The sequence below is a fragment of the Phyllopteryx taeniolatus genome, chromosome 17 (genome assembly GCF_024500385.1).
Source record: "Phyllopteryx taeniolatus isolate TA_2022b chromosome 17, UOR_Ptae_1.2, whole genome shotgun sequence".
Classification (NCBI taxonomy): Eukaryota; Metazoa; Chordata; class Actinopteri; order Syngnathiformes; family Syngnathidae; genus Phyllopteryx; species Phyllopteryx taeniolatus.
This window is the reverse complement of record NC_084518.1, coordinates 3,119,605-3,147,602: the sequence shown is the minus strand read 5'-3', so window position 1 is coordinate 3,147,602 and position 27,998 is coordinate 3,119,605. Positions and strand designations below refer to the sequence as shown.

Below are 27,998 nucleotides of genomic sequence, written 5' to 3'. Positions count from 1 at the left end.
TTCATATAACACAGCCATTTTCTGCAATGTCCTTTTCCTCCTGAAGGGGAGTTCCTCTCTAGAGCTGCAGGATGCCGGGCCCTCGACAAGCCAGGATGCTTCGATCCCACAAACAGAACCTCCTTGCCCGCATCTAATAGAACATTCAGAACCACCGCCCCATCTGCAACTGCCCACAAGCCCCACATCAGACTCGGGCGTGGTTCCAGGCCCAGCTCCGGGGCGTGCCTCTCCTCTCACCCCGCACCCGGCAGACAGGCCGGTGTTGGCCGACTGCTCTGCACAAGGCAAGAAGAAGAAAGGCTTCTTCTCCAAAGGCAAGAAACTGTTCAGAAGGTTTGGATCCAGCAAAAAAGAATGAAAGGCAGGACCTCAAACTTGATACTCTTTTCAATCAAGCACTTTCTGTCTGCTCATTGTTAGTGCAGTCAGAGATGTTACTGTCCATAGTTATACTGGACATTTGCCTTCGAGCACTGCTTGACGAGCTGGAAATTACAGAGTTACTGTAGAATTGTGCAATCTCTCTACTCTCATCGTTCCTTAGCAAAGCGTCCCATTCTTCAATACGCAATATAAAAGCTGAAATGTGCGGTTGTTTCCCCGCTACAGAAGGCTACTGAAGCAAGGCCTCGGCCTTCTGTGTCCAGGTAATAACAAAAAATGCTTACTTGCCACTTTCTCTAAAGAAAGCAAACAAGTAGAGGCGGCAGTCCTCCTCATCTGCTGCACGACTATTCACTCCACAGTTGGTCCTCACGTCTTTCTGACTGTTTGTACGTTTGTCATACGGATCCTGCTTGTATCTGCAGCAATCGCGGTCCCTCATTGGAGACACGGTGAACGACTCTCTAGAGTGTGTGTGTGTGCATGTGTGTGCGTGTAATTGTGTGCGCTGCCCAAAGGAAACTCCTTTTCCAGACATTAACACAGGAATACTCACCAGTACCACCAAATTATGCACACAACATATTAAATGTATTTAGGATTCAGTATTAGACGTTTGAGTGCAGCATGGTGTTTTGTTTTTTTTCCCCACAAGGATTTAGAGGGAGTTCATAGAAAAAGTAACTGTTAGAAACCACAATAAAAGGTAATAATCCCGCACTGCATCAATTTGAATGAATATGTAGTATTTCCGCGTAATTTTGTCCAGCACGTCGGCAGCGTCTTTATGTTTGTCAAGTGTGGTGAAGCAGAACATTTTTTCAATGCGCAGAGCTGCAGGTGTTCTTGCACATCCATCCGTTTTGTATACTACTTACTTTGTTTCGTGTTGTAAAAGTAGCAACCTATCCTAGCGAGAGATGTGCTACACACACACACACACAGTTTCAGTTTCCCACCGACAGGCAATTTAGATTGTCCCGTGTGAACGTATGTTAACCCATACCACAATACCACTGACACAAGCACAGTGAGAACATGAAAAAGCCATGCCAAGGTTCAAACCTTAACCCTTGCCATGGGGCAGTACTGCTAACCATGTTGCTGGAGAACAGTTCAGTTCAAATGCAATAGTGTGTGCCGCTTAACTTTCTCTACATCTTACTGAACTTGAAGGCCACAGTATACAGGTGCACCTCAAGCTTGTTTTCATCGTGGGCCTCATCATAGTTGCGGTTGCCTTCACGTGGTCAAGTTCACGTTTCAGTTGGGAAAGAGGGGCAGATTTAATGACGTTTAAAATACAAACTAACAGCTGCAAGCTTTTCTTTTAAGGAAAGTGCAAGATCAATAGTTGATCTACTTTTTAGTCAACTATCAGTGCAACGGTAACCGTTTGCATTATTAGTCAATAAAAATACTAATAATGCATTTGTTATTGCTCGTGCTCCATCTGAAAAGCGCGGCCCGGGAGAGGCTGTTTAATGCTGCGTGTGTGGGTACCCTAATAATCTCCCAGTGCTATTACATACTTGCCCCTCCATTTGACGAGCACCTTTTTTATGGCGATAACTACTTTTGAAAAGAAAAAAATGGAAAGAAAAATTGGGGCAAGCTTTTGGATTTGGCCCGCAAGCCTCGAGTTTGACACCTGCGCATTTGAATATCGTGGAAAACAAAATTTGTTTCACTGGATCAATTCAAAAAGTGTTATTTTACATGGACTCACAAGACAGAACAAAATATTTCATCATTTCCATTTGTATTATTTTGTTGATTATAGTTTACAGCTTTTTGAATATTACACAAGACAACTCTTCACGGTTTTTAATGTAGAAATCAAGCAGGAATTGGCCTTTCTTTTATTTAATGAAATCTGCACAATACGAGTTTCACATTTTGAATTAAAATACTGAACTATTCTGAACTACTGTTCATTTTTATTGAGAGTAAATGTATATTACAGAAGGAAACCTGCTTCTAGAGTATAAGGAGGAAGGAATATCATATATTTTTTTTGTCATGGCACGTGTGTGTAGTGTAAGTGTGCTGTATTGTGTGTACCTGTATTTGCGGTGCAGTTGAAGTGAATGTGTGTCAGCGCTTGTAACAGAACATTCCTGTTCCTGTTGGTAACTTCTCAGGTGTTTCATATGTAGCTTAAGACCCTATAGCTTCCCATCAAAAAGTGGAAAAAGTGCAGAAAATGCCAAACACTTTAGGTGCTTTTATTTCATTTCGTTTAGCTACAAAGGAAGAGGATCTAGTCAAGCTCCTGTCGTGTTAGTCACTTTAGTTCTAAGTTAAGTAGTTAAGTCATTAGTCGTCGTTGGTCAGAGGGAGCGTGACGATGCCAAGACTATAAAAAGGAGGTGGTGGGGGTGGGGGATTTTGTGGACGCTTTATTTGCAAATTAGCCGGGACATAAGCAAGACTTGAGGCTGCAATCATTTCTTTTATTTTGTATTTTTTTTTCAGAGGACGCGAGTTTCTGAAGCGTACAGTTGTATTGAATTTACGGCCTTGAATGCACAAGTATTATCGCGACCTGCTGTTTAGTTAGTAGACTGCACTCCTGCTGCTCTGCGTTACACCCACATACACGTAGTTAACAGTATTTAGCCTTACCAGAAGACAATGTTTAGTCTTAATATGTTGTTTACAGGATGTTTGTTGATTGCATGAATACCAATATTCTGCCCATATTCTGCCTTATTTATTTATTTCATATTTATGTTTTCTTTGTCTGACACATCTACAATGTGAGTTGTAGATTGTTTGAAATGCAGTGAAAAGGTCGTTGTAGGAGTTGTGTATATAATGGACAGTGTTTGAACTCTCCCCCCCCCCCCCCCCCCTACATTTATAATGTAAAACCTTTTTTTTTTATATGATGTGATAAAAATGTTTTTATTACCTAAATGGAAGCTCATCTGTAAATATTTTTGTTAATATTGTTTTTGCATGTTTATGCAGTGTTGATGCGGTAAAGGCGTTGAATGCAAAAGAATTGAAACATGGGTCTTTTTCCATCAAATAAACGATGTATATTTTCACATAAAACAAAAGCACTCGAGAGCATGTGAATCTCTTAATTGTGAAAAAGAAAGGAAGCAAAAGAGTTTATTGATTCTTTATTTCATCCCGATGACATTTGATTGCATGCACACGCATGATTGTCTTTTTCCAGCCCGTAGTTGAAATCATGCTAAAATAGAGGAAAGAGTTTGCAAGCTTTGCTGCGAGCTACACAGCACCCATGTGAGAGAGCAGCAACAACACTCTGGGTAACGCGTAGCCTCGCGAGACAAAAGCCGCTTCCTCTTTTTGGACTTCCGGGGAGAGGCCGCCGTTTTCCCTGAAGCCAACAGTACACTCATCCATAAAGTAGGAAACACTACACTGTGGCGAGGAGTTTAGTAGTGCTTTCTACTTTATGGATGACTGCACTGTATATCTGCTGGACTTGTTCTGTTATCTGTAGTCTCCTCTTCTGCACCTGCACATGAACACAACGCCCCCCATGCAACCTTCACTTCCTTGTTGAGCCATAAAGCAATTACTTCTTCGCCTAAAAAGTGTATTTGATTAGTTTGCTTGGTAATATTTTTTGGTTTGTTTTTTTTCCCCCCCCCAAGTTAGAAAAATGGCCCTCCTTGTGTCTCCACCTCATAAACGCCACAGGAAGTGCTGTCTTGAGGAAGCCATTTTGGCCGGGGTGAGTAAGCTTTTCTGCCATATTCACAAGTTATGTCAAGAAAGCAAAGGATTTGCTGTTTAATTCAGAATCGAATGGATGCAAACACACAAACATCATTAAAACAAACAAACATATAACAGTTTCGCAGCAAGAAAACGTCTACAGTCTATTCCAAGCTTTAAAAATACTTAAAAAGATTCTTGTCCCATTGGCGTAATGATGCTAACATTGGAAACAAGGTTGTCTATCATACTTTACCTCGACTTTTTCTTTTTTCTCTTTGAAGCGATAGTCTTCGGCCAGCTGAGCAGGTGCCGTCGCCCGGCTCCAGAAGTGAATGAAGAAGAAGAAGTTGTCTCCTTTTGAACCCTCCTCAACCACGTGATGTAACCACAGGAAAGAGGTCTAACAGTCACAGCCGCTCTCCTTCTTGTCTTCCGTCTTCACACTCTGCCTCCTACAGATGGTTAGAAGAAGAAAAAATGGGCAGACAGGTTAGAATGTCATTTCTTCCAGCCAGCAAAACACTAAACTGCCTAGGGAGATGATATGATATCTACTTTAACGAAACGGGAGAATTTCCTAATGTGTTCAGTTGATGTGATTGACAAAATATTTCTATTTTCTGTTCTATTCATTTTCAAATCAAGCTTTTCGATTTTAACTTTCCCTATAGAAGTCAAATGAAGCCTGATTTTGGCCTTTGACACGTGTGCCGAAATGCATCGCTAAAAGGCTGCATGTAAAATTAACATGTTTGGTAATAATTGAAATAGGGCATTACTCTTAAGGAATCAGATTCCCTAAATCACATTATGCTGTTTGGTGTCAGTTTTTGTTTTGGATTTTTTTGTCGCCTTTTTAAATGTCAAATGCAGCAGCATTTGATTTCTCTTTTGTGCCAAAAGCTTTGCTGCTCTGCATCAGGCTGCTGTGACACTTTTACATTAATTGCGTTCAGTGTCAACCTCCTGCAAGGTTAAATACAGCCCTGTGTTGGAACAACTCTAAAGTCCCAACTCTAAAGTAAGAGTAAACACCCAACAGCCACAAATATTGTGACCACTTGCACAACATAGTGAATGCAGCCTTTTTTTTTTTTTTTTTTTAAATAACCCTTTACAAAGATAATAATGATCCACTTGAATTTACGCTGTCAGAAGAGTATTGATTGAACTTTTGATTATTCTGGTTGTAGGATACATCCATCCATCCATCCATCCATTTTGTTGAGCCGCTTCTCCTCACTAGGGTCGCGGGCGTGCTGGAGCCTATCCCAGCTGTTTTCGGGCAGGAGGCGGGGTACACCCTCAACTGGTTGCCAGCCAATCGCAGGGCACACATAAACAAACAATCATTCGCGCACACATTCACACCTAGTGGCAATTTAGAGTCGTCAATTAACCTACCATGCATGTTTTTTTGGGGATGTGGGAGGAAACCGGAGTGCCCGGAGAAAATCCACGCGGGCACGGGCAGAACATGCAAACTCCACACAGGCGGGGCCGGGGATTGAACCCCGGTCCTCAGAACTGTGAGGCAGACGCTCTAACCGGTCTCCCACTGTGCCGCCTTGTAGTACACAGTGGTGTACTATTTCGACTGATGTCACTAAATGAGGTCAACACAAAATTAGTTCATTTTAGCATGATACATACATATATACATATATATATATATATATGTATATACAAAAGACGGAACATTTTTATCATTAGATTGTGCTGGTGTACTTAACATGTAATTAGTATTATCATGTTGGAAGTGCTATTGTGTGAGTCTGTACACACACATACACGCAAATGTCAAGGCACCCAAATAAGCCCCCAAAACGGGCGTGCCCCCCCCCCCCCAAAAAAAAATGGGTGTGGCCCACTCCGCAGGGAAGGCGTTAATCGCAAAGCTGAGGTATGATTTTTCTATTCAGCCCCCCCCTCCATGACGATCGATTACATACTGTACACCACTACTTGGACATAGAGTCGTATTTTGCGCCCTCTGACATTCGCTTCCATTTCCACTTCTTGTATGTTTCATGTGTCACAACACAAAACAAGTATCCCCTTTCCCAGCAATGTGAATGCAGTTTTTCAGTCAGGACAAAGACGCCGGTGCTTAAAAGCTTGGAGGTCTGTGAACATCAACGGTTGCAGGCAGTGTGTGTGTGTGTGTGTGTGTGTGTGTGTGTGTGTAACCATGTAGTCACATGGACAGGCATTCTTTTAACTGCCAGTCCCAGATGGGACTCCATTTCGGTTAGCGACTGATGGAACGGGAGCAGATGTCATCTAGCATCAGGAGCTTTGAGGGGAAACCTATTTGTTTTTGGAGGGAAAAGATGGTGAGATAAAAGGAAAAAGGAATAGCGGGGGTCCACTAAGGCTACTATTTAATACAAAGGAGATGATGAGTACAACGTGTTGTCCCTGCGTGAGTGTGCCGGTGAGGAAGTGATTCTGACTCCCCTGCGCGGAGAGTCGCGTGAGGCCCAGGCTGCTCCTAGTGATACACCTTATCTGGACCGGCAGCCAGCTCCCCTTCTACCCAACCGACCCCCTCCCTGCATGTGCTCACTCTAGGAGAAGTTTCATATGAAATTCACACATGTCCCCTGAAGATGGCATTCTCTGTAAAAGGAAGTGAAAGGCTCATGAGCATCTGCTTACACGCTGTAACCGCTCGAGAGAGGAAGTCCTCATGGAACACGGTGTCGTCTTCTGTCAATACTGTACACCCTCCTTATAAAGGGCACCCCCTTTGCCCCCCCCCCCGTGTTACCATTTTCTTTCATATGTGTGATGGTGAAACGTCAGCGTAGGTCAGACTCATTGGGGATGCCGCGCAAGCGAGCGAGGTGCTTGAAACGAGACCCTTCGTTTTTCTGCTCGCTGTGTTACTGACATATCCAAATAAGGGCAAAAGCGACAGTTGCAACTGGCAACTAGGACGCAGTCTGCGTGAAAAAGAACGCCACGTTTGGCTGCGCCTGGCACTCGCGTCTGCCTTCCTGTTTGACAAGGCCTGCGGTGGAGGAAGTCTTGCAGCACGCAGTTCTCGGTTTTGCTTTTGCTAACACACTTGCGTGGAATGACTTCACCCACATGAAGCTAAATTTGCGGTGAAAACAGGCGCTGATGACCTTTACTCTGAAAGTTGCGTGACACGAGAGATTCAAATTCATTTTGGTTTGGAGTTGAAGAACCACGCGGACCCTAGAATAGTTGATAACTTTTGAATTGTCCATTGGTGTGGTTGTTTGACCTGTGTTTTCCTGGCGACCAGTCCAGGGTGAACTCTGCCTCTTGCCCAAAGTCACCTGGGATAGGATGCAGCGTGCCCACTACACTAATAGGGACAAGTGCCATAGAGAAATGAATGGATTTGTGCTAATAATTCTCCAGGTAAGGCAATTGAGAACAGATTCTCCTTTGCAATGGCGACCTGGCTGCAGACAGCAGAGCAAAGCAAATGGTGAATAAAAGCGTCATAACAGGTGCAGCGATCATGGGCAGTGTCTTTTGAAACAATGCCATTGGCATGCATGACGTGAGTTTTATTTTTTGTTGCAGTGTTCCAATCGTTTTGAAACGATCGACCAAAAGCTGTGAAGACTTTGGGAACGAAGAGGTTAAGAAAACTGCTGGAACAAAGAGTGTGGGGGGTGCGATGCATGGCGAGCAGAGAGCAAAAATAGGGCGTTTTAGAGTTAATCATGGTCCAGTCTTACTGTTTGTATTTTGAACACACTAACATCACATTCCACATGACGCTCACGTGCCAAAACATGAGGTACACCCACACAGCTTCACCCATCTTCTGTTCTTCTGTGAGGGAATAGTGTCTGTTTGGAATTGCAGGAGATTTGCTTAGCTTTCACACACGCAATTGTAATGAAACCTCCATTTGGAGGGATTCAAAAGTCACATTATAAATACAAACTGGAATATTTCATACTTGGATTAAAGTCCTTTGCTATTCTATAAAGGTTTACCATAGTACTTAAGTACACGGGTGTCAAACTCAAGGTCCGGGGGCCACATCCAGCATATTTCATGTGGCCTGCGAGAGCAAATCATGTGCGTGAACCTCCATGACTCAATTTCAAATTGTCATATGAATTTAAGAATAATGTTGAGATATTGCAAGCATTTTCTGTTACCAACAAACTGACTATCCTATCCTTGACTTCTGATTGAGTTATTCATCCTTTTGTTGCGTGTATTGTACTAAAATGATGAGGCAACTAAACATTGAGACGTTTTCACAGTCATAACGGCCCTCTGAGGGAAACCGTAACTACCATGTGACCCGCGACAAAGGTTTGACACCCCTGCTGCACTGTGTCAGAGATACTAATTTACTGACAGCGGAAGCAGCAAAAGCACACGTCGCACACAAACCTACACACCTTAAACACGAAGACGACAAAATGTAGTAGTGTGGGGGGTTTACGGTCCTTAAATCTCCTGTTCATGACCTAAATTCATCAGGTTACAGCGAAAAGTGCACAGTGATCTTCAACAATAAGAACAAAAAATAAATAAACTAATAAACTAGTCTTTCCTACCAGTACCGGTAATATAATCTAGTCTCACCTGATTCCCCTAACAGCAGTATACTTACATCCTGAACCTACCTATTGTATTTTGTACAGGTACTTGTCACAAGAAAATATATAGGCTGTGAATTGCAAGGGGAAATGTTGAGTTGTGTTTCAAGGAAAGTTGTTGACTGACGCCAGGAAATCAGTTTTTTGATTTCCCCCCTGTTGGTCATATTTGGAAGTGCAATCCCGCTAATGAAATGCTGAATAGGAAATGAAATGCTTTGAGGTGAAACTGGGAAAGTGGCTGCCGATATGTAAAAAAAAAATGTCAACATAAATAAATATTGTAAATATTTGACACTTACCTTTGTACTTCCATCTCCCAAAAGCGGGGTACACAGGTGCGGAGCCATCTCAGAATTGGGGGGGTGGACCAATTTATTGTTTAAGAGTAAACAGAGTTTTATAAGCAAATGATCCTCTAACATCAACTAGATAATAAAATGTCCAATGGCAACACTGAACACAAAAATAAAAATAAAAACTGCTTACCAGCAAGCACATAACATGGAAAGGAAGTGAAAAGGTATGAACCATTTTTTTAAGAAAGTCTAAATCCTCTGATTACAGCCTCAATACATGCAAATTAATAATTAGTCCAGTTAACTCGCTCTGCGCTTCACTGTAAACACTTGTTTTTATCCGTCACCATTCAGTAAATGAACATGTTGCAATAAAGTTAAATCTTAGAATACATATTTCAAAACATGGATTTTCCGAGCCGCTTCTCCTCACGCGGGTCGCGGGCGTGCCGGAGCCTATCCCAGCTATCGTCGGGCAGGAGGCGGGGTACACCCTGAACTGGTCGCCAGCCAATCGCAGGGCACACACAAACAAACAATCATTCGCACCTACGGGCAATTTTAGACTCTTCAATCAACCTAGCAGGCATGTTTTTGGGATGTGGGAGGAAAGCGGAGTGCCAGCTAACAATAACATGTCACTGTGACTAGTTAAATGGGTGTGGGGTGGGTTCTTGTGTGGAGTCTCTCGCGTTTTTAAAAATCAATGCGTGTACCCCACTTTAGATGGTATTGCACTATAATTCTTTGTCTCTTCAATGCGGGATGACATGACATGTAGTCTTCATTGCGGTTTGCACTTAGAACGACCAATAGCCACAACTAAATAAAACACAGTAGACATTTATTTTTCTATCTTAAGAAAGAAAAGGAAAAGAAAAGAAAATGCATCCAATTCATTATAACAATCAATGAGCCTCTGATTGGCACCTCAAGACCTCAGATGTTTTTGTTTTTTTTTTGTTTTTTTTAAAAAGTCCTTTTGTACAAATGTTATTGTGGCTTCTTTGCAATGGAGCAATAATATGGTACTGAAGCTTTCATGGTTAGGACTTCACTGCTGTGTCTCTGGACTTGTAGATCACTCCTCTGCTTTTCAGCTCTCTCACCACACCTGCAAAAAAAAAACACAGAATAGAGGTGAGAATAAGCAACATATACTGAGTGAAGCTGATTCTATAGAAAACAATGAAGGGAACCTGGTAAAGTAATGTTACAGTGATGCTCAGAAATAACACAAAAGGCCTACGCGTGGATTGAGCTGTACCTGGGGGTAGTCTGCCAGTCACGGACACTGCATATACACCTGGCTTGAACGTGCCTGTAGGATAGAGTACAAAAAGATCAAATGAAATTCCATCACATCTAAGCCATATTGTAATCCTCGTATACAGTTCACTGAATAGACCGTTAAGATGATGTCTCGTACCTATTCTCTGCCATTTTGCTACCCAGCTGTCCTCAGGACTCATCTGGGCAATCACGCTGTGGAAATTAACATACATTACCTGATCGCCAGTGATTTTTTTAAATATAGCCAAGTTAGTATTTACCCATCAAATGAAGAACTTGTGCATTCATAAACCATCTCTCTGTTCCCCTTCATCTGAAGGAACGACTCGCAGTTGTCACAGCCATCATATTCGAACTGGTCAATGGTCTACAAGAGAAGCCACTTTGATTATGTTGCTTTGCTGGGTCGAGTTTATATAAAGTTGCCGCTTATCCATGACCAAATCGGAGCCAGTGTCCGACGTAATGGCGATGGCCTCAATGTTAGCACTAAAGCTAGCAAGTCTTTCTTGAATTACCTTTACTAAGGAGCAAAGCAAACATGCTCGTAGATGGCGAATGTCCTTAGGAACTGTTTCCAGAGCCATTATGCTCTCGTTCTTATGAAAATAGCTCGGAAACGTCGGTCCAAACGAACTGCTCACTTCGATTCGGTCTCAGGATTACTACGTCACTATGAGGCGCGAGAGCCCACAAAGGACCTCTCTTTAGGGATCCTTTTCACGTGCCTGCTTAGAAATCTGCACAACCTCAAGATGAATACTCGGATGAATACTGTAGTACATATTTATATATTGAAATAGCTAGAATAGCGCAGCGGTTCTCAAGCTGTGGTACAAGTACCATTAGTGGTACGCGGGCTCCCTCTAATGGTACACGAAACAATGTCTGAATTACGTTCTAACTGTAAATAATGTTACACTGTCTTACAATAATATTAAAGGTAACTCTTTTAGGAACAAAACTTCTGCCTAGTTTTTGATGAACACTTGGGTCTAGTACGCCACTTTATTTTAATGTCGGTCATTCCGGTGGTACATGTTGAGCCAAATATTTTTTCGGCGGTACTTGCTATAAGATGTTTGAGAACTACTTTATAGAGTATGCAACATGATGACAAACTGGTTCGTTTTCATTTGAATTATTATTATTATTATTTTTTTCAGTTCCACGAATTCCCTGCAATATCGCGTATGTCGTGACAAACGTGATTGAGATTTATGTTAATTGTTCGTCTTTGTGGTTTGAGCACAATGTAACCACTAGAGGGAGCCACGCGCGTGTGCTTTTTTTGTAGCCATTCCGGTGTGGGGAGCCCGACGCGCCTTCTAATGTCATGTCTCGTTGCCTTCACGTCAACTCGGAAAACAATGTATTTTGGAACAGCTCGACTTCTGGAAGCGGGTACTCAAGCGCGTGCTTGAATATATTGTGAACATGTCGCCTTTTACGGCTGATTCCGCACTGAGAATCAGTTGATATGGCATCTTTCTGATTTCCAGACAACTGATCGCCGATCTCGAATCGGCCCTGAAGGCAGCGGGCCCGGCGAGCAGGTAGCGGCTGTAAATGAGAAGCGGGGGAGAGGGGGAGAGGGGGCAGCGTCACACGGCCACGGGAGTCTGGACGAGTGGGACGGCCGTGTGAGTGTGTTTGAAGTGTACACGCGGTCTCGCGAGTCGACTTTACACGTTCGGACACCGCGGCGTTGCTCGCTGATGACGGCCGCGAATGGAACTGGGAATGACTTGGAAGGGTTGTAAGGAAGCTCGGGAGCCAACGGAGCTTTGCACTGTTTTGGCAGCGTTGAGGTTGTGAGGCTGTTACTTGGGGCCGCGATGTGGCCTCCGCCGCCCGTCAACTTCAACTCGTCTCTTCCGCGTGTGCGCGGCTTGCAAAATGCGGCGCCGTCGGGACTCGCCATCGCCACTGCCCGCGCCGTCTTTGTAAAGGTGCCGCCGAAGTGGTCTTGTCGCTTACTGTTATTAATATGAGCGGTAGACTTCATCATCATCATCAGAAGAAGAAGAATACGTTCAATGAAGTTGGACAGGAGCTGGGCTTTTTTTTTTTTTTTTTTTTTTGTGGACTTCTTATTGGACGGACTTGTCACTCGCAACCCGGAGTTTGAATTGAATTAAAAAAAGAAAAAAAGAAAAAAAGAGAGAAAAAGTGATTTGGGGATGTGAATATGAACTCCGAATGGAAGGACCGCGCGTGAGCTTGGCTTGCGTTGCCTAAAGGAGCGGCAGAAAAGGTGTGGACAGTTGCAAGCAAAAGCAAAAGATCCGCTTTGAAGGCCACCATGCGCGGCCGGGCTGCGCCGCCGCAGCCGCAGCCGAGGCCATGAGCGTCCCCCCGCGGCGCCCGGCCGGGCTCCGGCCGTGGCTGCTCATGGCGGCCCTGCAGGTGGCGCTGGGCCAGCCGGGCCCGGAGCCCGAGCGGCCGGCCCTCATCAGGGTGACGCTGCTGAAGAACGACCCGGCGGACGGCCCCATCACCCTGGAGGGGGTGTTCGCGGGAGGGAGCGCCGGCTACGCGGAGGGCAAACTCATGCAGGTAAGAAAGACGACCGCCGACCGTCGACCATCGACAAACATAACATCGCATCGCAACAAATGGAGGCGAGATTTCCTCGTGTCGCGAGGATTTCGCCACCATTTACTCCCGCTTGCTTGAATTGAACACCGAAGCTGCCATTATTCTGCCCAGGCAATGGCAACAGGTGGAGACGCGCACACCTTAAATCAGGGGTCACCGACGCGGTAGCCCCCGAGGACCTGTTCGAAAAATAGCTCACCAGCGATAGGACATTGTGATTTCCTCGGGATGTTGGAGAAAACGTCAAGAGATTTATAGAAATCAAGTGTTGCACGTCGACATTTATCTATCGTACCTTTTTCAATGATTGGTGATAACTTTTGCGATAAATCATTAACACGATCCGTCTCTTGACAGACATGAATATCGTTATTATTCATAATGTACACTGAAAAAAGTCCTTTGAATTGACTTAATTCTAACGTGTAACCTAACCTATATCTTGCATATATTATGTGGTTCTTTTCAAGGAACATGTCAATTTACCACATTTGAATCATGAGCAATAAAGATGAAGTACGGTCCCCCGCAGTGTAAATGGCAAAAGGTCACGTGTGTATTCAACTAGTTTCCCTTTGCATGAATTGGTTGGACCCAAGAAGTAGCTCTCAGTTTCAAAAAGGTCGGTGACCCCTTCGGCCATCTAGTGGAAGAAATTGTAATTGTTCTGCTCGGGACTCTACGTCCCTGGCATCGATATATGAACAAAGATACAATATTTGTCGTAAATAAATAACAATTTTCGGACAGTCCCTCCATCCCTTTTCTGTACCGCTTATCCTCAAGAGGGTCGTGGGTGATTTGGAGCCTGTCCCAGCTGACTTTGGGCAAGAGGCCATTTTTGGATGGGGGGGGGGGGGGGGGTCTCTTTAGTGGGTTAATGACTATACCTATGCACCAAATGTTTAATACTGTATTTGTTGAAGTGCAGTTTTTGCAAACAGACCCTGAGTCTGATTTATTCATATTGTTTATCTAAGATATTTTATTTACAGTTCTACATTACGATGCCAATGTTCAGTGTTATTTAGAATTGAAAGTTAATTGTCCTTAAAAAGGATGTACTTGAATTATTATGCACTATAATGTCAGTGGCATTAAAAAAAAAACATCAACAAAACTATTGTTTATCGTGAGAGTGAGTTTTTGTGAAAATATATCATCCTAAAAAAATTTGCGACCATGGTAGGATGAAACCTAATATATTGAGAGAGAGAGCAAGCGCAATGGGTAACTCAAAAATACTGTACAAATGTACAAATAAAAATGTGCAATACCACGAAGCAACAACCGTCATACAGCGGAAGATTGCTGTATCTGTACTCTGTGATGATAAGTTGCAGGGACTCATTGTTCCAGGGCTGGGACTCATTGTTTCTCGACATGCGCATCCTGGGACTCACGTAGTCTCAAGTGTAAAATGATCTATGATCGAAAACAAACAACCATTCACAGTCATATTCATAATGTGGAGTCTTCAGTGACACTAATTAACCTAACGTGGATTTTTTATTTTTTTTTATTTGGGAGGAAGCTGGCGTTCCTGTAGAAAACTCACGCAAGCGCAGGGGACAACGTGCAAACTTCACATGGGAAGGCCGGAGCCCGGATCCGAACCCCAGGCGATGTGCTAACCGCTCGCACGCCGTAGCGCCTCATTTTTGGACCAATGAAGTGAAATTTGATCTTTTTTTTTTTTTTTTTTTTACAGCACACAAAAAAGTGTTTGCGAGTCACTGCATCATTACACACTATCAGGCTGTTTTCACGGGACGTGCAAATGTCGAATACGAGACTTTAAAGTTGCACCGTGACAGGAACCTTTCTGATCTCACCCAACGCAAGAGCTCTACGGTATCCAATTTTGATTGGCCCTGCAAGAGTGGCACTCCTTCTGTAATGTCAATTGTTCTTCCGGTTTGCAATGCTGTTCTGTTTCTAAAAATAAGTGCCCCACTTATGGAGCCGAGTAAAGGAAACCGGAATATTAGGGACACCGGATCAGATAGAATGATACTTCAAGGTTGAAAGTCAGTTGTCCGGTAGCTGTGAGCAAAAAGAAAAGAAAATACATTATGCCAAAGAGCCAGAATGAATAACAACGTGCTGACTATCTAGATCAAGAAATACTGCAGTATAAAAGAACCAGGAACCTAAAATACTCAACGCCACAGACTTAATAAATAATAATAAATGCATCAAAGCTGAGCATTATCTGTGCATTGTTCTCATTAAAGTGCAGATGTGTGCCTAATGATGTGGCCGGGAGTGTAAAGTCTCACACTGCGGGCGGTCTGAGCTCCGCCGTCAGGCCCAAGTTAACATCAAGTTAACGTGACAGTCGAGCAAATCGAATCTATTGTGTGCAAGTGTTCAAACAAATGTATGAGACCAGCATCCGGTGTGAGCTTTATGCCACAGCTGCCCTAAACGAACACTCGTGTTTTTACCAAATTTAGTAACTGGGCCCTCAGTGGGGACTTACCTGACGTATTCCACCTCTTAATGGCGCCACGACACTGGAAAAAAAAATAAAAATACATCATCCGGAGCAGTTCGAAATCAGAACTTATCTAGTAACACGACCAAAACTTCCATCCATTTTCTGTCGCGCTTCTCCTCACGAGGGTCGCGGGCGTGCTGGAGCCTAGCCCACCTGTCTCCGGGCGAGAGGCGGGGCACACCGTGAACCGGTCGCCAGCCAATCGCAGGGCACATAGAAACAAACAACCGTTCGCATTCACATTCACACCTACGGGCAATTTAGACTTGTCAATGAACCTAGCACGCATGTTTTTGGGATGTGGGAGGAAACCGGGGAGCCCGGAGAAAAGCCACGCAGGCACGGGGAGAACATGCAAAGTCCACACAGGCGGGGCCGGGATTCGAACCAAACTGTTTAACATCGACTCTTCGATTCGACAACTTTATTATCAAGGTGTGGTCGAAGACAGTTAAAGGACGCGTTTTAACCCATACACTGTCATTTGAGTTGAAGTGTTTTTTTTTTGTTTGTTTTTTTTTAAAGCTTGCCGGTACCCTGCAAGGAAAGGTAGAAATATGTGTTTCTATTCAGCATGCATATTTAGCATTGAGGATTGGATTAAGGTTGCCTGGCCATAAAGCTCCACCGTGCCAATTTATTTACCGTCTCCTAAGAAACGGGACGGTAGATATGTACTGATATGTAGGGTCTTGTCTTTCTTCGCTCACCAGGTGTGCGAGGTTTTGCCACTGTTAATAACGGCCATTTCCACAGCCTCGTCACGCGGGTAGCTCGCCATTAGGCACGCTGACAAGCCCCTCCACTTCAAACTGAATGCGCCTTTGTGGGAAAACAAGTTCTGATCCTGCATTGCTCAGATCAGACGCGCTGCGGCGTTCCTTATTTGTCCTCGTAGAACTTCACGCTGGAGTCGAAAATCTGTGAAGAGAAATGTGCTCGAGATGACCCGTGTGTCAAAACCGCTGTCACCGCGTGCTCCACGCCGCGGGGAATACGGAGAACAGGTTGCTCACGATTGGAGCGACCCGGCATCTCTGTCCTGTCCGAGATGAGCGAGGCTCCGTTTCGTCGGCGGGCTGCGGGATGCTCAGGCTTGTTCCAACAGGTACTCGAGGGCCCGCGCAGGCCGTGTCACGTTCTTGCCTTGCGGCGGATGAGAGGAGGGGGCTCCCCCTGATGAACTCGCACTCGTGTTGAATCTGTCCTAATAAAGCCGCACTGCTGTTCACTTTCTTTCAGTCATACCAAAAAGTGCAATTCAAGCGGGTTGAGCACAATCTGCTCCAGGATGCTCGTTCACGTTTGATTTGTTCATATTTCAAAAGGACAGGGGGTCCTCGGCTTGCGACAGTGTAGACATATGATGTTTACGTATGTTGTTGACGTGGCGCAAGAAGTCAAAAGGCAAACTTGCTAAAGTAACCATTTCTCATTGAATTCTTTTGGGTTTACGGCCTCGCAGTGTTTCTCAGACAAATATTGACTATTTCGAAGTTCTTACTTCTACGTTAGCATCGGTTAGCAGTGATAGATTACAGCCTGTTCTGATTTATGAACAAATCCGCTATATGCGGAACGTCGCGTGACCCAACCCGGAAAACAGGTTAGCGCACTTCCTGTGTAACGAGCATAACTACGGGTTGATGACATGATGCTTTGAACCCGAACTTGCTCAAATGTCGTTTTTTTCTTTGTGACTGGTGTAGTCAGACAAAAGTTAAATACATGTATATCATTTATTGATACAAATATGATAATAATATATGAGATATTGTCATCTTGGGTAGCTCTTGAACAAATGTGTAAAACCAAAGATATTGTAGATGTTTAAAGTTCCTCCTGGTGCTTTGACACGGGTCCTGCTATAGGGCTCCGCCATTAAACCGAGGCGGGTGGAAGCGCTTCGTTCTGTTTCGCTGAATGCGGAAGTCCCCCCCCCCCCCCCACCCACCCCCACCCTGTTGTAAACAATCAAAATACTCAAAGTGTTGCTATCATAAAGCCTTTTTTAACTTGTACCGTCAATGTTTTAAGTAACATTTGAACACAAACACATGTAAAAAGAAGCTAACCACTGTATAATAAACGATGATGTGGAATGGAGGCATACCATATAAGGAAGTGGGGAGGAAAGCAGGAGACTTTTTATCAGGCTTTCATGGCAGTTAAGTGAACAAATTCATTGCAATTAACGCAACGACTTTGGCACTCGTACCTCCACAGCGTGGATTCCGATCTTCTTCTGTTGAGACTGGACACCGATACCACTTTTTCCACGCCTGCTACAAGTACAAAGACTTACATTTGCCAATACCGAGTACCGAAACTTAATAATGCCGTCACATCTTACAATTTTTCATATAAGGTGATTTATTGTAATTAAATATCGCTCAAAACGCCAAATGTGTATTGAACATGGCATAAGTTTCATGCAAATATATATATATATATTTTTTTTTTTATACACACAATCAAATATTCTTCAAAAACACAAAACGTAAACCATAATTATACATGGAATAAATTTCACTCAAACATAACACTTCTTAAATAATTCCCCTCCCCCTTACCGGGAGATATACTGTCTGGCGCTTCTGTTGTGCAAGCCTTGGCCTCCAGGGGGTAGTGTGGCGCACGCATGCACATAATAGATATGCCTACGTTGGAAGAAAAGACACAAAAACGAATATCGCACAAAGCTGCAGTAATAAAACTCATTTTTCACAGAGTAGAAAGAATATATAACCATGAGTATTGTTTTATCATTTTGCTGTATGTTGCTGCACCGTTTGTTTTGAATTAAGCTGTATACTGCGACATCTATGTTTTTCGTTAGTCCATCTTTCGTGTTTCATCTGTGTGTTATTGCATTAAGCTAGCGGACATCTTGTGTTTGCTTATATATACAGGTAATTCTCCTAATTGATTTGCGTCTTACGCTAAACTTCAACTGGGCGTGTAAGTAAATAGTCCGCTATGTGCCGAAGTGGACAGCACCCGTTCAGGAAGGACAGAGTCCTACGAGAGTCTACGACGGGCAAAAACCAGTTTATTCATTTACATTCTCTTTTATTAGGTTTCATTTTGTTTTTTTCCCCCTCTCTATTAAAAACACATTAGCCAAAAAATGGTGGTTTTGGTGGGGCTGGAGTGGATTGATGGCTTTTCAGTTCACCTCAATGGATTTTGGTTGTGGAAGGAATTGAACTCGAGTCAAGATAGCGCCGTATGCAATATTTCCTTTGGAGTTTTCTCTGTCAGCCTGTGTTGAATACGGCCTAGATTTGATGGACTACGTTCCCGCTTCCTCTCTGTGTATCCAAGTCATAAGACGTCGCTTTTGGTCCAGGTCTCCCTGCGGTCTATGAAAGAGTGGCCGTGCTGGACGCTGAATGGACATGTTGATTGGAGCACTTGGCCACAGTCTGGCGACTCCATTAAGAGAAAGTACAGAGGCATTACGACTGTATCCCCTTTCCAGACATAGAGCTTATATGATGTCCGTCGAAGAAGTGCAGAGGCTTCCGGGATGCCTTTGAACTTGAGAGGACTGTCAACGATATCCTGACTTTTGTTGAGAGAAGGACGAGGAGTTCATCTTCCAGTGGGATTTGTGCCAATTAGTGGAGGCTAAACAATGTGAAAGCTATTAACCGACTTGAGTTTTTTTTTTTCCCTCAATCTTCAGGTGGCTTTTTGTGCTGTTTGTGTATTCGAGAGTTGCCTTTTGGTTTCCAGTTAAATGCGCACCACTTCACATTCTTCGAAGCCCTCTCAAGGTATCGATCGCCTTCCTTTCATTGCCCGAGCCCTGAGCGCGAGGGCGCGTTTGCCTCTTCGACCATCTGCGCAAGGCACTTGGGAACGAGGAACGGGAGGGCGGAGGGGGCTCTAAGGGAGAACATCAAAGTGTGTCCAGTTGTGAACGTGAGTCGGGATGATTAAAAAGCAAGAGTGTTTACACTGCACTTCCCATACGGGCCCTCTCTTCCCCCTCCCTCAAGATTTCCTGTCCATACTTCCTATCTCCCTGGATGAGATAAAAGCCAGTCCAGGGCTCCCCATGTCCGCACGCTGCCACGATGCTGGGAGCGGCTGCTTAGCAGTGTTGCTTATTCGTGACACGTACCGCATACCACACTGACACACATCAAACACCGACAGGTGCATTTTAAGTCGTTGGGATTTGTTCTCGCCAAGTTACCGTGACAGTTGAAATGTCATCAGGCTTTCCCTGGGTATAAAATTCGGTGGCGACCGCTTCTGCCTCATTTTGGGCCACCCGCAGCTGTAGACTCGCCGACGTAGGTTTACGCGATATACCGGTAGCAGAAGAGGACACAATACACGGCCGTCAAAAAACACATGCAAACCGTGCTTGGTTCAACCTGTTCATTTGTCCCTTCGCAAAATAGATGTGAAAATAATTAAGCAACATCAACCAGGAAGTTAAGGCTTGAGCGCTGACGGGTCTTCGGAACCGACAATAACCCGAAGCATACTGCCAAACTGGTTACAAAGCGGCTGAAGGATAACAAAGTCGATGTTTTGGAGCGGCCATCGCAAAGCCATGAAAATCGATGGGCAGACACGGAATGGCATGTGCAAGCAAGGCGGCATACAAACTGGGCTCAGTTTTGCCATTTCTGTCTGGCACTGTTGTGAGAAACTTGTGGAAGTACATCCGAAATGTTTGACAATGGTATGAAATATATGTCATCTTCTGACTTTGAAGAAAGTAATCAAATATTGTGTAAAAAAAAAAAAAAAAAAAAAATCATCCTTCTATCGTTACTCTGGCATCTAGCAAATACAAATCATTTTGGCGATCCTAATTGACCTAAAACAAGAGTTTGAATCTGATTTCATGTCAAACAGTGAGAGAGAAAAAAGGGTTTCTTTTTATAGCGTGTATGTCAACAGTTATTACTCGTTGTCTCTTCTCGCATTCTTCTCTTGATGGCACATGTGGACTTGCTTGCAAAAAAAGGGGACAGGTTGTCCCTTCATACTCTGATGTCTTACTTGATTTACTGAAGGGCCATGTGATGAAACGCATGTATTTTCACATAGGTGCGGTTTTTGTGTACAACATACTAGTTGGATTCCAAATTGTACAACTTTTGGTGCGTTCTTACTCTGCCTTCCAATTTAAATACAGTAATTGTATGCTGTGTGACAATTTGGTATTAGTTTACCTTGGTGCAGTGCATTTATGCACATAACCTTTAGGCCAATTTTCAAACATTTTTGTATGTTTACCGAGTTTCAAAGCCTTAAATTACATCTTATGAACCCACACATTTGCAAATGATTGTCTACTCTCTCATTTTCCTGCAGTCGATTAAGTTGGAGAATGACAGCAGAGTGCAAAATGTCTGTTTTGAATTTTGCTGCGAGCCTCAGATGATACTGACAGAGCTCAAGTGCGACATCCAAAGCTCTACCATGTCCACGTATATGGACACCATATGAGTTCTCATCATAAACACCTGAAGTTCTCCTTGAAGCATTCATTTTCAACTGTGACACAATAAATGTGCAAATCCATGTGTCAAACATCCATCCATCCATTTTCCGTAGCGCTTCTCCTCACGCGGGTCGCGGGCGTGCTGGAGCCTATCGCAGCTGTCTTCGGGCGACGGGCAAGGTACGCCCTGAACTGGTCGCCAGCCAATCCATGTGTCAAACAGGCATATTTGAACTGCTTTTTGAATTCACATTTCAATGAAGACAGATTCGAAATAAGTGTATTTTGCTCGTCTGGAGCTCATTAAAGTCGCGCTAAAAAACATTGAGAGAACAAATGGCAATAACGTAATTAATTCATGCGTATAATTGTCGTCAATGACATCAGTGCAAGTTATCCTCTGTTTTTGTGGAAGAAAAAAAGGGCCATTCGGGGACAATGGTCAACCTCTTAAAGTTAGCATATAGCACAATGTGACTCTTCACATTCCTTCTTTAGGCCAAATAAAGTTCACTCCCTCACCGACTGACATCTACAGTATTTCCATATTGTTCTTACATTTCTATCGCCCCTGACTTGGCATTGGCTTGAACGCACCGCGATGTGCGTGTGGCCTATGAAGACCGGCGTGGCCTCATGGAAGTCCGGGGATCCCACAGTCTGCAGCGCACGAAGCAGGCCTTAGCGCTCTCCCGTCCACCCTCTTCCGCTAAAGATGTTTCTTATGGGACTGGAAGAGTCAGGGCGGGGGGAACACGGCAAAATCTCTCAATCCTGCTGGCCTCCTTTATAAATCATCAGCGCACGTCTGGAATTCTCAAGTCACAATACATTCTTTCTTGTTTTTCATACTTCTCATCCAGTCTGACAGCCACGTTCGCTATTGGTCAGGATGAGTTTATTCTCATCTTCTGTCTGACTTTAAGGTGATAGGGATTCGATTATGTATACAGTATATCGGGCCCTCAGAACTGTGAGCCAGACGTGCTAACCGTTAAGCACACAATTGAGTACGCATACATGACAAAATAAGAATTCCAGGAGAAATTTCTGTGGAAGTTTTTTTTCTTTTTCCTTAAACTAAGCTAACAAGTGGCACTGCATCGCCAATTTCGCCCATCCTTAAAAAGTCATTCCCAGGCAAGGCACCAAAACAGTGGAAGCTTCCGGAAAAGGGGACCATTAAAAAAAACACAGTTGGACTATGGATGGAGATAATCATGCACACCTTCATGTCATATAAAGGAGTTCTGGAAAATGTTAAAAAATGTAGGATTTTTTTTAAAAGACCGATCGAGTTCATGTTTCCTCAAATGTGGTAATAAAAAGATGATGGTGTCTTCAATCAAAGTAAGCCAATTACTGCGCTTCCTTGGTTCTGTTCCTATGGCGGCCACTTAACCCAAATTTGTACGTGTGCCGGAAAACGTCATATTCTATCACTAACCTACGCTAAGGCGGCAGATAAGTCAGAATTAGTGCAAATAGTGTATGACAAACACTTCAAGGCCATAAATGGAAAGAATGAAAAGAAACATGGCATGGCGGTAACTGAGCATGCCTTCTTGTGCCACGCGACGACATTTTCTCATTGTGCACCGTCGGTAACTTCCGAACGTCGTATGTCAGCACCGACGTGAGCTGAGGACTTCCTGTACTGCCAAAACACAACACAGTGCAATGTGCGCGTTCATGTTTGTCGTTGTGTAAGGATCAGTTGAGCGGATACAAATCAGCGAGGGACTTTGGAGTGCACCAAATGATGCCATCTCTTATTTAAGCGAGTGGCTGTCCTGCTCCACGCCAACATCAAAGGTGGTTCCTCTGCCATTTTTCCTCACTCTACTTGTGCTGTCGCAGCAAATCCTCCTCTGACCAGCGTTCTCCTGTTTCTTGACAGCTCTCGGTTGTAATTCACTGAGGGTGCTTCAGTTTCAAGGACAAAAATGGCTACATGCACTCAAAAGGCAGGAAGCTCTTATTTTGCCGAGAGGATGGAGGAAAAGAGTCATCACCATTCCACAGATAAATACGCTCTGACAAACTCCCTCCCTCTCGCAGATTCCCTGTCGCTCCTTCACTTTAGACTTTTTGTTTGACTTGAGTTGATTTTGCAAAACATGTCCTGGCAGTATAATTTCTAGTTATTTGACACGCTTAAAGCTATTTGTACTCCGTGTTTATGATGAGTAAATTAGTGGCCAATGCGGCGGAGAGCTTGTTGCACACAGAGAGCGAAATCTGGAGTCCGCTCCAAGCCGTCTGAGTGGAAGTGAAGTCTCTTCTGTTTCTGCTTGAACGCTTGGCTCAGCCATCCAGGAGAAAGAACTTTCCACCTGTGAGACGATTGGATTTTTTTTTTTTTTTTTTTTAAGGATGTGTGTACAAGCATCAGTGAGTCTTTGTAAATGTACTGTATGTGTGTGTGTGGGGGTGCACGCAGGAGGCACAACGCCATTACTGAGATCATTTACCAAAGTTTATAAAGTGGGATCAAAGTGACTCAGATCTTCTAGTGGTGCCTGACTACAAAAGCCATTTTGTAACTTCAGGTCCGAGCAGGATAACGCTGCTGACAAGAAGTGCTTTATGTCTCCAGAAGTTACATACTCACCTCCAGACAACAAAGAAAATACATTTCCCCTTCTCTATTCGTTGCTGCGAAGATATACGGAGAAATAGTCGGGAAATACAGCGAACTTATCGCGGGACATACATTCCTGACCCACCCGCGTCAGGGTGAAAATCCGTAATATAGAGTCACCGTAGTCCAAAATGTTTTAAATAGCACTTTTAACACTTTCCAAATAAGAGGCAAAACGTGCTTGCTTGAAGCTGTTTATTTTATTAGCTGCTTACTCCCGGTCCCTGAGAGAGAGAGACAGGCTCACAGTCTCTTTTCGATTTCACTCTAAAGGTGTTAGATGGGTTTTGGTCAAGTTCTTCTTCCCCCAAAAAACTCTAAGCATGCGCTTAGAGTCATGCGAGTACACAAAATGACCTTCCTCCAAAGTTAGAAGCATACAATTTTGCCTTAAGATGATTAGTCAACATTAAGGAAGCTAAGCGATCTAGCATAATTGATGAATTACTAATTGTGTGTGACTAGTGGCTGATGGGAAAAATATTCACTGTAGTTATTCTATTGGTGGTGACCCGCACAGTTGAGGAGAGGACGAGTTGCCCTGCTGAGGGAGTTGTAGCATGTTACTTGTTCTTTATTGCTCATTGTTCTTCTATTCCCTCTTTGAGTCATCGAGCAATGACCATTACACGATCCAAAGTTTGATTAATATGGGAACTCTTTTGGTTACGGCTCGTCAGTGCAAAGACTGGCGTGCAGTTGCAGTTGTGGTTGCATTTTGGACCCAAAAGTATACCCGTAACCCTATTATTTATTGCACATTAAAGGTAGCCCTAAATTATGTGGAAACATCTGTGTTGGCTCTGCAGTGTTGTGTGCATCGGTTTTTATGTTCCGGGACGCAGTTTTGCCTGGTCGGCCTCTGTCAGGTTTGTTTCGGTCTAGCAGTTTTTTAACATACACTCTGTAATAGTCATTCCATTTGAAAGTCTAGTGTCACGTATATTATTTTAACCCACTGTCATTTTTTTCTGGCGGACAAAAACAATTGTGTCAGCAAAAAAACCCAAAAAACATTCAAGCTGATGAAATTTTGCAAAAACATCCATGATGTCTCCCAAAAGGGGAAACAAAGGCTGATGGATGTGGCCATAATTGCCTGAAAAAAAGGTTTGTATAAAGTAGTCTCACTTGGTGCACACTATATTGTTGTATGGGTCATTGTAACCAGGTTTCATTAGTTATTTGTGGGGGAAAACTGGAAAATACTGGCTTTGTCCAATACGTGTGATGATGTACGCCTTTTATTCAGAAAAATATAAATTACGGCCATCTTTCAAAAGGTACGTTTGCCTCCAAATAACATTACGCATCACCAAAAAGAGACGACAAACCTGGTATCTTTTAACAGGGGTGCGTAGAGTTCATACATTTGGCTTTACCAAAATGAAACTTGCCCGGAACCTGAGATCTGAAAACCATTCAGAATCAAATTGAACAAATGATTATTTATATGATCCGTATCTCCGTGGCAGAGAACAGAGGTGAACTTGCGGTTAGCACTCTGCATAACAGGTGCGCTGATGGCAGGCAGGTGTTGTAGATCTTTCGCCGTGCTCTCACGATCAGGAAAAGGCAAATAAACAAGCAAGTCGAGAGGGGGAGAGAGGCAGGGGAAAGTCACCGTTGCTTTTGAGGCAAGGACTAGACGAGACAAGAGAGCACTTCATTAATGCAGCGGTAGAGGACAGCGATCACGACTGGGTGGACAAAATGATGGCTTACGCGCATGCATCAAGCTCTGGAAATCCCCTGTGTAGATGTGGGCGATATTACAGAGATGGCACACCACTGGATGCCAACCGCGTCTTGCGGCAAGCGTTTGATTCCATGCAGCTTTGACACTATAATGACCGTGTGCATATGCCCTTGGAAATTCATTCTAGGAAATTGGTGAAAACGTAAGCTGGAAGTGATGTAAACAAGAGGTTATACTCTTAGGTCACGAGGCCAATATATATGTTTATATGGGAGCCACAGCTACAAGAGGGCTGTTTTGTCCCCTTTTGCTTAACATGGACGCAACCGATTGGGAACATGGATGATCGGAAGACAGCGGAACCTCTGAGCTCAAAGTAAAGCCTTTCAGGGACGCCAGTCCACCACCATTTTGTTTAGATTATGACCACAATTTACTAGAGGTGCAACATTTTAACGATTAATTAATTGATTATCAAATTGATTGACAACTATTTTGGTCATCGATGAATTGTTTAGACACCTTGTTTAACTCCAAATTGTTCATATCCTCCCAATTTCAGCCTCTCAACAGTAAATATTCTCAGATTTCTGTAGTCCTTCATGAAAGCAGACTTTGTGTTTAATCAAAATTAGACATTCAATTTGAAATAATGTCCTGTTTTTAATCCACAGATTCATCAATTATTAAAATAATCGTTAGTTGCAAGCCCTACAATTTACCATTGGAAAAATTGTACAAAGAAATAAACTTTTTCAGTTTCAAACTCTCATCATCATAAGTAGTAGGTTTAGTAGGTTTTAAGTAACATTTTCAATTCTTATATATTTCTAAGAAAAAGAAGTTAGTGTAAAACAGCAAAGCAGTCAAGGATGAGGAAGCCATGATTGGGTCCAATCTGAAACAAATATCATTGTCTATGTATGCCTACGTGCCAGACCCAATAGGTCGGCAAAATCATTGAACAAACCTGGTAAAGGGGTTCGAGGGTTGCTCGAAAGACGCAAAACCTCCACGGCCTTACCGTTTGTCATCAATCAGATGACCAACTGATTGGCAGTGTATGACTGCTTCCCAGCCTGATCTTGACAACAATATCTTCCAAGGTTCTATCGTGGATAGCCTCGCTCAGGCCATTTACCGTTGACTGCAAACAGATCTAACCAGTCATAACAGTGCCGTCTTTCTGCCGTTTGTTGGTCTTCTTTTGGACGAACTCGTTGGCCGCAGCTCTGCAGTGACCTTGTCGCATGCTCCAAAAACAACTCAAGCCAAACTAGTGTGAGCCTAGTGTCTGAAAAGCATCATGAGAGGACTGTGTATCTAGGAGACTTGTTCCAATTGGCCATGACCTCCTGACTGGCTGCCCGTAATTAGAAGCAGTCCCTCGCTGTGCCTCCCTCTCTTGTCCAAAGTAAATAACTTGGCACCCAGCTGGAACGCTGACAGACCGCTGTTTTGGGTGCGCTGCGAGAGGCGCGAGAGCTCCATACGTTCAGCACTTCGTCAGCAACAGACAGCGATATCATAAATGAAGAATATGATCGGTGTCCGATGACAAGTGATAAGCGTATCGTGTACTGTGTATCTTGATTACATAACCCGTGTATTTACATTTACTCTCAACGCCAAAAAAACAAACACAGCTCGAAAGGCAGTCTGTATTTGAAATTGCAGGCCGTGGTATGTTGCCAGGGCCGCTCACCCGATAACCTTCACTGCGGAAGCTACTCCGCTGCAGTGGGAGTATCTTTTTTTAGGACTGTATGGAGTCATATTGGATCATTTTTGGATCACATTGACCGTTATTAGACTTTTAGCCTCGACTATTTAAATCCTCATATCGCTCTGCAGGACTGAAGCATGGTGTCGCTCGAGCTGTTCGTTTAGGGTTAAGCACAGCATTACACAGCAGTATCGCTGCAAGCTAAAGAAGTCTAAAGACTATAGCAGAGCTGTGAGCGGTTTGGTGTTTGGTCTGCTCGCTCCGAGATTAGCGCAGCAGGTTGCCGCAAGCTTAGTTAATGACATGTCTATCGCCAAAGTCCTTGGGCTGTCTGGAAGTGCAGGGACCCGCACTTAGAGTATATGCGTAAGCACAGCACTTCCTTTACTAGCAGGGTAGATGTGACATCATAGAATCACCATGGCAGGCTAACATTGCGGTAAGAAAACGAACATTAAATGTATCATCTCTACCAAATGGGGCGGGGGCATGGTCAGCCACAAATAGTCAGTGACACACAGATGACACATCGTGCTCCGCTCATGACATTAAGTCCTAATCACATTTTCCAGAGCTGAAAGGCTTTATGATGAATGAGTATGTAAATGCATATATATGTGTGTGTGTGTGTGTGTGTGTGTGTGTGTGTATAATATGAGCATGTTCACAGAACGAATTCAACTCATAATTCAAGGCACCACTGTATTACACACGTCACCCGTTAAAAATTAAAATCATCAATCATTTCTATGCACTTGCAAGGATCATGCAAAAGAAAAAAAAATGACTGGGGAGCTGTCTTAAGACCATTTTTATACTTTTTTTTTTTTTTTGGTCTCATCTCAGAATGGATTGTATTTTCCCTAGGCCATGTCTCAAACACAGAGGACTAGGGGGATTACTCGAGACCAGTCAAGACCAAGACTTTTGGGGCTAAAAGTTATCCCATATCACGTACTGTAAGTTATACAGTATTTTCACAGCCAATTTGTTTCCAGAGAAATTATTTGAAAAGTGTTTCATATAAGTAATTTGGCTGATTTTGCATCTCCTGAAAATCATTT

The 27,998-nt window shown here is 43.6% G+C and overlaps 3 protein-coding genes and 1 long non-coding RNA gene across 26 annotated transcripts in view; 2 read left to right on the top strand and 2 right to left on the bottom strand.

Moving 5' to 3' along the window:
- The window catches only part of LOC133466923 (peripheral-type benzodiazepine receptor-associated protein 1), a 62,877-nt gene extending 59,633 nt beyond the window's left edge, over positions 1 to 3,244 (top strand). For 20 of the 21 annotated variants that reach the window (XM_061751129.1, XM_061751125.1, XM_061751123.1 and 17 more), the window contains one exon: positions 47 to 3,244. In XM_061751129.1, coding sequence (XP_061607113.1) covers positions 47 to 361 — 315 coding nt within the window. In that variant the 3' untranslated portion in view covers positions 362 to 3,244. The remainder of the gene's footprint in view (positions 1 to 46) is intronic. The other variant, XM_061751136.1, reaches the window with a different exon arrangement.
- Positions 3,245 to 3,508: 264 nt separating this feature from the next.
- On the bottom strand, positions 3,509 to 4,715 carry LOC133466924 (uncharacterized). The gene is made up of 2 exons (XR_009785074.1): positions 4,346 to 4,715; positions 3,509 to 3,886 (listed from the first exon to the last, which is right to left on the bottom strand). It is a non-coding gene; the product is annotated as an uncharacterized LOC133466924 (long non-coding RNA).
- A 4,338-nt stretch (positions 4,716 to 9,053) lies between these two features.
- On the bottom strand, positions 9,054 to 11,070 carry supt4h1 (SPT4 homolog, DSIF elongation factor subunit). The gene is made up of 5 exons (XM_061750959.1): positions 10,807 to 11,070; positions 10,549 to 10,655; positions 10,425 to 10,480; positions 10,263 to 10,316; positions 9,054 to 10,109 (listed from the first exon to the last, which is right to left on the bottom strand). The coding sequence occupies exons 1-5, from the start codon at positions 10,873 to 10,875 to the stop codon at positions 10,042 to 10,044; spliced, it is 354 nt and encodes a 117-aa protein (XP_061606943.1). The 5' UTR covers positions 10,876 to 11,070; the 3' UTR covers positions 9,054 to 10,041.
- Positions 11,071 to 11,577: 507 nt separating this feature from the next.
- LOC133466845 (E3 ubiquitin-protein ligase RNF43) overlaps positions 11,578 to 27,998 on the top strand; it is an 87,639-nt gene continuing 71,218 nt past the window's right edge. For 2 of the 3 annotated variants that reach the window (XM_061750957.1, XM_061750954.1), the window contains exon 1: positions 11,578 to 12,847. In XM_061750957.1, the coding sequence (XP_061606941.1) occupies positions 12,635 to 12,847 (213 nt within the window). In that variant the 5' untranslated portion in view covers positions 11,578 to 12,634. The remainder of the gene's footprint in view (positions 12,848 to 27,998) is intronic. The other variant, XM_061750956.1, reaches the window with a different exon arrangement.

Excerpts from the sequence above, each read along its gene's own strand:
- supt4h1 (XM_061750959.1), bottom strand. The coding sequence starts at position 10,875 with ATGGCTCTGGAAACAGTTCCTAAGGACATTCGCCATCTACGAGCATGT. Across the intron at positions 10,481-10,548 it reads ACAAGTTCTTCATTTGATGG|CGTGATTGCCCAGATGAGTC; the intron begins GTAAATACTAAC and ends TAATTTCCACAG. Across the intron at positions 10,110-10,262 it reads GACTGGCAGACTACCCCCAG|GTGTGGTGAGAGAGCTGAAA; the intron begins GTACAGCTCAAT and ends TTTTTTTTGCAG.